Source organism: Platichthys flesus, chromosome 14 (assembly GCF_949316205.1).
Source record: "Platichthys flesus chromosome 14, fPlaFle2.1, whole genome shotgun sequence".
Lineage (NCBI taxonomy): Eukaryota > Metazoa > Chordata > Actinopteri > Pleuronectiformes > Pleuronectidae > Platichthys > Platichthys flesus.
Window position 1 is genome coordinate 14,562,107 of NC_084958.1, and position 8,285 is coordinate 14,570,391.

An 8,285-nucleotide genomic window follows, 5' to 3' on the forward strand; every position below is an offset into this window, starting at 1 on the left:
AATTCTTTTCAAGTGTGAAACGAGAGGACGTCAACACCCAGTGACAAGCTGGATTCAAAAGATCCATAGATTTTTGTGTGACTATATATGCCTTTTTTCCGCATGCTCTGACTGTCCATGTTTCTACAGGGATATCAAAATATTGGAACAGGTGGGGTGAGGGGATGTGCTGGGGAAAAGAACACAGTGTTCCTTTTTGTGTCTGGGAATGGAGGTTTTACTGGGAATATGAGGCGTTACTGGGAATACTTGGCTTTGATGCAGTTTAGTTGCCTTGTAATTGTGATGCTGTTAGTGGATGAGATTTTTTATGGTCGAGGTCATCCTGGTAGAGATGAGAGCACATGTGTTGGACTTATCCCCTGTTATTGCTCCACCGTTCTCTAGCTGCTCTGCACAGCAGCTACAACGTGAATGCAGACAGAAGCAGATGTACTTTATGTGCCAGATTATCCCCAGTTGTGTTCGTACCACAACAATTGGGATAGTGTTGATGTGACAGGACACCTTTTAGGCATTTCCCCACAAATCTGTGACTCTCAACCACCATATTAAGGGAGGGGGGGGGGGCAGAGAAGTTTCAGATCAACTGACCAAATCAGTGTTAGTGCACACGTTGGCTTCGGGCCAAACAACATCCTCTGAAGCAGGATTGAACCTGCCCTCAGCTTTTACGATTGGTCAACTTTTCCTTGGCGAAGCCAATCAATGAGCTGACTAATGTTCTGTTGTGGGGGCAGCTGGGATGTAGGGGAAAGGTCTCCAAGCAAACTCTGTTGCCCTTCCCCCCCTTTGCAGGGAGAGGACACCAGGAGTAAATGTTTATGCCCTGTGAAATAGAGAAGTGGTTGAAATGTGTTCTGATTCTGCAGGAACGGCAGGGAAACAAAGAATTCCTTCACTGTGTTTACATCTGTGAAGTTCTGTCTCCACCTCTTAGAAACTTCATAGATGCCAGTATGATCTTTATGAGTTGCATATGCAGGAACTTTAATTATGCTGGAGTATTAAATAAATATTAAGATCAACTTATGTTTGGTGCTTTCTGCCAGCAAGCCCCGACCTGATGCTCGTCCGGTTCGTGTTTTCATGTCAACAACAGGATCAAGACAAAGCAAGTCTAGGTCTCAACCAAAATCTGTGGTGCCGCCGTATTGTTTATGACTCAGCACTTCTGGGAGTACTGGCCTCGGGCTGTAGCTGTGAGGGAGTTTAATAACTGTCTTGTGAGTGAACCGGTCTCCAGTTACTTCCCACACGACCCCAAAACAACAGCGTCCAGAACAAAGCAGCTGTTGAGCTCCTGCCAAGACACCAGCCGGACTGAAACATAACATTTGGCACAAGGAGCAGCGGCCGTGGAGCTTTTATGAGAGTTACCTTTAAGTCCACGTCGCTTTACTTTTTCCAGTTAACTGCTGCTGTAAAAATTGCTGTGTCCCCACCTGTTTAAACAGCTTTTGAAAGTGAGACACTTACGTTCCGGGTCGGGGCCCCGGCTTGAGCTGCTCCTTCAGCCAACCTGGAGTTGTCTGGTTGTTTTGAACGAATTTGTATTCGCAAGTTGATCAAACTTTCAGAACAAGTTACACGAGATCGGCACTTAATCAGTCGAGTGTTGGTTTGAGGTTCATGAATGATCCAATCTGCACTAAACTAAAAACAATGGAAAGCTAATGTTTGTCTTCATTTGAGAAATAAGCTTTCTTATGTTAGAGTTAAATGAGAAGATCAATACCACCACTGGCTGCAGTCTATTAGCTTAGCACAAACTCAGCTAGCTGGGCTCGATCCAAGGATGACAAGATTCATTTACATGAGAATTGATAGGTGAGCTACTGATGGCCCCGGCCTGCTCAAGTAACCGGTTATCATTTACATACAAGAGCAACTGCTAGCCAGGCTCTTTTCAAAGTTACCTGAGCAAAGTATTATTGAGCTTTAAAGGCCTTTGTACAGATCCAGGTTTGCCTTTTAAACCGGTAGCTAGCTGTTGCCTTATAGTTTGCGTAGACTGCTAGAAGGTCTTGATTCAGATTTAACAAAGTTAATCCAAGAAGCAGTAGAAGCCTTTGCTTATCAATATATATGAGAGTTGCATTAATATTCTCATTGAAATCTTGGTAAGAAACAAAAAAAGCATATTTCCCAAAGTGTTGACCTATTCTTTTAATCTTTTTCCTTTTTTTAAGTCATGAGTCACACAGCCATGTTGTGACAAAAATAAAAGTTTTAAATGTACCATTAAAAAACACCTGCTTCAGTAACATGATGTTTTACCAAATCAGGTGCATTACAATATCGCAGTTAACAGAAGGATAAAACTCCTTAAGGAAATCTACAAATGGCATTATAGACAGATCCACCACAGTTCAACAACATACGTCTGGGTATAGACATCTACAAAGTGTACCTACAAGTTGTCAAATCAAGTGTGTGCCAAAAATCTGACGACATCGAACGTTGCCATTTAAAAATAGACACTTCATAAAAATCAAAGAATTAGTAACATCGAAAGACTGGATACTTGAAAAGGCAGGTCAACATATATTAACAGAACATGAACTAGTCAGATTTATTAAGTTCGACATGCTGTCCAGCCTTAGCAGCTCTACTCTTTAGTGTCCATGTGCTTTAGTTCTTTCAGTTACAGACAAAGGGGGGAGATGACATGGGTTATAAAACAGTGTTACAAAAGCCAATCCCTTCGAAAGTGGAGGGGAGAGACGTACCCTGCTGCTACCTTCCCATATCTTTTAAGTTGACCAGCCAACTTTAAGCCATTAAAATGCAGGTTAAAATCATCTCAGAGGGAGAGAGAAAAATAAAAAATACAGTACTAGCTTAAAAGATAAATTCGGGAGGGCGGTGGGAGTCAGTCAATGAAATGTGGATTTAGTATTCCGCGGGTTCCTCTCCCTCCTCGTTCAGCAAACAGGTGCGGATGAGGGCCTCGGTCACGCCGTACGGGTCGCAGTTGGCCGATGGACGGCGGTCCTCGAAGTAGCCCTTCTTCTCCTGGCCCACCATTCGGGGAATGCGGATGCTGGCGCCGCGGTTAGCCACACCTGCGGAGAATTCGTCGATGTTTGAGGTTTCATGGTGGCCGGTGAGACGCCGGGCGTTGTCGAGCCCCCCTTTGGGGTCATAGGCCCGGATGTGATAGCGGTGCCTCTTGCCAAGCTTCTCGATGGACTCTTCAATTGCTCTGAAAGGAGAAATGACAAGGTTCCCCAATCAGACGATTAAATAAATAATTTATGCAGAATTATAAGATCTAAAAAAAAGCTTTGGACACTCACTTTAATCCGCCGTCTTCCCTCATCTCCTTAGTGCTGAAGTTGGTATGGCAGCCAGCACCGTTCCAGTTACCAGTGATTGGCTTGGGGTCAAATGAGGCAACAACACCAAAATCTTCACAGACACGGTGCAGGATGAAACGTGCCACCCAGAGGTGATCACCCATGTTGATACCTTCGCAAGGGCCAACCTGGAACTCCCACTGAAAACACACACACACATCATAAGTCCAAAATAAATTATAAATCAAATTGACAGTTTAAACCATTAAAGCACAATTTACTGTCATTACCTGAGCAGGCATCACTTCTGCATTTGTACCACAAATGTCAACTCCAGCATAGAGACAAGCTCTATAATGGGCCTCCACTATATCTCTACCATAGGCTTTGTCAGCTCCCACGCCGCAGTAATAGGGACCTGCAAATATAACTATTGTTAAACCAACACGACACGCGCCGAAAGAAGTAACACACAGAAACACTTGGAACTTGCTTCTGACCTTGTGGTCCGGGGAATCCGTTAGATGGCCAGCCAAATGGGTGTCCGTCTGTGCCCAGGATGGTGTACTCCTGCTCCATGCCAAACCAAGGATGCTGATCGCCCACCATCTCCATCACCTTCTTACATGTGATTCTAAGGTTGGTTTCTGCAGAAAGAAAATAATCCGTTTAGAAAACAAAACACCAGCAGCGTCAAGTCTAGTTACATGGGCCAGTTTCGGAAACCACTGTTTAGAATACCAAAGAAAAGTATAAAATACATGCAACCTTTAATTTCTAGGGACTTTTCATCATGGAAATAAGGCAACAATAAATGTGCTATTGGGTGTCAGGGTTACAAATGTACACTGTACCCCCCAAAAAGATTATTTCATTTATAAAATAAATTGTTTCTAATTTTTTGCCCGAATCTGCATTGAAAGGCTCTCATGGATGAGAATGAATGGGCATATGCAAGTCCACATGTGAAGAACGCACATTTTTCAAATTATGAACAGTTGGAGGTTGGCTCTCATTACATGTTTGTTCATTCAAGAGAACATTTAAAAAAAAAAAATAATGAGACAGGCCGGACGTCATTATTCTACTTATAAAGTAATGCCACATCCGACCACATACACAAAAAACTGTCAAATTACTTGAGTCACTGCTTCATGTCCACCACTATTTCAGTTACTTTATATTAGTGGTGTTATTCAGTGGAGGGCAGACAACCTACGAGTCAGGGCACATTCACACGATCTGAGCTTGTTAGTTACCTGCAGGTTTGCGGTTGTACTTCAGCACTTCACACAGGACAAGCTTGTTGGGGTCTTTACGAAATGGGTCACGGAAAATGGCAGCGGGAGCCAGGTACATGTCGCTGTTGGAGCCCTCGCTCTGGTTGGTGCTGGAGCCATCAAAGTTCCACTCAGGGAGATCTGCAGCAGCAGGAGGAGGAAGAGGATGGAGGCAATTTAACAACAACGAATCCAAGGCGCCCCCTTTATGAGTTTATAAGACTCTGGAGGTTTCATACCATCAACGCTCTTGGGCTCAAAATCCAGGGTCCTGGTTTTGCAGCGGAGCCCCTCTCCGGTCCCATCCACCCAAATGTACATGGCCTGGACTTTGTCCCCCTGAGGCAGGTCCATGTACTGCTGTTTGACAGCTTTACTCAAGCTGGCGCTCTCGGACGTGGCCATCTTCTCTCTGCTACAACACACCTGAGGAGAAGAAGAGAAGGAGGGACACAGGTCAACGAGAGGCGCATGGGACCCGCGCTTCGCTCTGGATCGCACGTTGCGTAAACACCATTGTCTCCTTCTTCCAGAAACGAGAAGGGGGGGGGGATAACAGTTCCAGCATCATCCTCACTCTCCACTTAGAAAACAAAACACCTCTCGTGCCTGAATATTAAGACTGAATGAAACACACACGAGCTCCGACAATAAAGAGGAGGAAACAAAGTGACGAGCATCACTACACCAACATCCTGCTTATTGTTGTCGTCACGGTAACGATCGATGATGAAACATTGCATAACAAGCTTCCTGGTTGTAGTCGATCCACAAAACCGCCCAACTAACACGTGGATCAACGTGAAAAAACACACAAAAAGCCCAACTAACACCTGGATCAACGTGAGGAAACACAAACAACACAAACACACTCTAGAGACCAACATCAGAGTCTGAAAGTCTCTAAATGACAGAGATACAAAAGGAGGAAGAAAGTGACGAGTTACCTGGAGAAACGAGGAAGTCGAAATAAAAACTAAAGGACAGACAGGTCCAGTGTCTCGTCGAGTGATGTGTCGCTAGTGTTCCTATCATTCTCCGGTACCGATGCTCCGGGTCCGGCCTCTTTATAAGAGCAGGAGCTACTCGTTGATTGGTCAGAGTCGTTGGACAAGATCGGAGCCGCAACGCCCCCCCCAAGCAGGAGCTCAGCCGCGTGGCTGCTACGATGTGTGGCGTGACCCTCTTCCTCTGAGCGCGTGCGTACTCCTCATCCTCACAGCAATCCACGATGATGAGGAATTAAATAAGTGAGAACAAGCCTCAGATGCAGAGCTTCTGGGAATATATATATGAAAATAAATGTGCCTCCGATATCCAGCAACGTGGGGCAAGAACTCTGCCCACGTGTAAATTGTTTGTGCGCGACGCCACCTCGTGGTGCGATCAGTCACTGCAAGACGGTGCAGGGTTTGAAATAAAGGGAATTACGTAATCCCCACAATCCTCTGGGGTTGGTTCAATCTGGTTTTGCACTGGATGCCCACGAGAGAAAATTGTGTGTAAAATGCATTCAGAGTGATGCATTTCGAAAAAGCACATGTTAACTTTGTAATCAGATTAATTGCCAATTGTGTTTTCAATGCACAAGGAATTTGCTTTGGTGCATAACGCAGCAAATTAGCAGGCAAGTCATGGAGTAGAGCTGTGCAATAAACTAGAATGGGACCCGATAGCACACATACAATCGGCCAAGGCCCAACAGTCCCTTTACATTCAATAAAGCTGCATCAAAGTTCACACACGCACACATAGATCTCAGTTGCCTAAATGTGACTGTTTTTTCACTAGATCAAAGAATTGTTCATCTGAAAAATTCTCTTGGAATGTTAATGCAAGTGAAAAAAATGTAAACCATGCATCCGCTCTCTTGATCCTGATGAGCACCAGAATTTACCAGGGTCATCCATGACCCACCTTCCTTCACTAAGTTTCATGGAAATCAGTTTGGTTGTTTTTGTGTAATCGTGCAAACATACAAACCAACTAACAAACGGACAAGGGGTTAAAACATGACCTCCCTCCGAAGAAAATCTAAAAATATATACACACAGAAACACACACATGAAAATATGTTCAGTAGGTAAGTGCTGGTAGTGATGGTGTGTGTGTGACACATAATGTCCATGATGGGGTCAGTTGGACGGCTGCAGAGGGAAACTGCTCTTATGGAGTGAGGTTCTGATCTAAATATTTAATAAATAGGAACAAAGATATTGTTTCTATTTAATACATTTGAAAAAAAAAAAAAAAAAAAAAAAAAAAAGCCTTTCTCCAATCTTTGCAGCAGGTAAATGTCAGGAGTTTTATAAATTGGTGTGGTGGTTTTTTTCTTTTTAACCTGAACAGGTTGAAATGGGGGTCTTCAAAAAAATTCAAGAGGGTCAGGGTGCTGGGTGAGGGGCAGAGCAGGAGACCCTGGGGCAGACGTCCCAGGAGAAAAACATGGCAGATCTGAAGATCTCAAGCGACAACCCAGAGGTCAAGAAGAAAGACCTAGCAGCCTCTGAGGGTTTCAGCAAATGCTGGACTGCTGAAGAGGTCAAGCAGGAGGCCAGAGGTGAGGACTGACACCCAGAAAGGTGGAGCAGCTGGGACGCTCCAAACGAGAAGCTAACACTGAGGCTAGCAGGCCGAAGGCAAGACCACAGTTAGACAAGCTGGAAGTTAGGTGACTAGAAGTCTGGCTTGGAATCAAGGGTATTACAAAAGTTCTTCAGCCACAATTTTTTCAACACCACCTTGTGTGCCACCCTGAGAGCAGCATCCTTTCGGATCTTGTCTTTTTTTCTTCCAAGACCTGTAGAGCCACTCAAGAGGTTCCTACAAATCATAATGGGGGGATGATGTCTGGTGAGTCCCTGTTTACATTGTTGAGGTTTGGAGAGTTTTTGGACCCAAATGCATTCACAAAAACAGGTTTGTAGCAGCGATGTGATTTTTAATGAATGAATAAACTAACTCACTGGCAGGCTGGATTTCAAGCAGGCAGGACAGCAGGTACTAAATCCAGTAGTTGTAATAAGGGAAAACCCGGTAAAAACAAAATCATGAACTGAGAAAGAAGAAACACACACACACTGAGAGAACACTGGAAACAAACTGACGTGAGTGACGGGAAAACAGCGACTTAAATACACACAGGAGACAGGAGTGATTAGGAACAGATGAAACACACCAGGGAGCAGAGGCAGAGAAAGACAGACAGGAAGTAAAACTACCAAACGAAATGTTAGGACACATCAGGCAGGAATTTCAAAGTAAAACAGGAAATAATCAAGTTGGAGCTCAAAGTATTCGCACGGGGATGTGAATGTTACAGCCTAAAACAGATGTCTCAATAAAACCAGGAGGAAGTTAGAGGGCCAGATTCTCTTTGGTGGAGCTAATGAGAACTCCTACAGTGAAAAGTGCAGTATTTTGCACCTCAATGTAGCCGCAAGGGAAAATACAGAATACAAAATACAGCTCTTTAGAAAATGTGCATAGTTATTTTCCACCATAATATGAGTGTCTCGGCCTAATCTGTCCCAGTCTGACACGAGGAGCGAGACACAAAGCTCTTAGAGCATGGTCACACATACATTTTTAGCTTTTTCTCTTTATAGACTTGGCTTATTCTCCTCTAACTGGTTGAGGTTGTTTCTTAAGCCAAATCAGGATCTTCTGATGACCTCAAGGTGGGCGACAATGCCTCATGATC

The 8,285-nt window shown here is 44.2% G+C and overlaps 1 protein-coding gene across 2 annotated transcripts; it reads right to left on the reverse strand.

Moving 5' to 3' along the window:
• Positions 1-2,154: 2,154 nt before the first annotated feature.
• Positions 2,155-7,674, reverse strand: LOC133968357 (glutamine synthetase-like). Of its 2 annotated transcripts, none has more exons than XM_062404354.1 (7): positions 7,549-7,674; positions 4,822-5,008; positions 4,562-4,723; positions 3,803-3,949; positions 3,593-3,720; positions 3,303-3,502; positions 2,155-3,208 (listed from the first exon to the last, which is right to left on the reverse strand). In XM_062404354.1, exons 2-7 carry the CDS (start codon positions 4,985-4,987, stop codon positions 2,896-2,898), a joined length of 1,116 nt encoding a protein of 371 aa, XP_062260338.1. In that variant the 5' UTR covers positions 4,988-5,008; positions 7,549-7,674; the 3' UTR covers positions 2,155-2,895. The 2 variants fall into 2 exon arrangements, with proteins under 2 accessions (XP_062260338.1, XP_062260337.1); XM_062404353.1 differs by lacking the exon at positions 7,549-7,674 and adding an exon at positions 5,530-5,682.
• Positions 7,675-8,285: the final 611 nt, after the last annotated feature.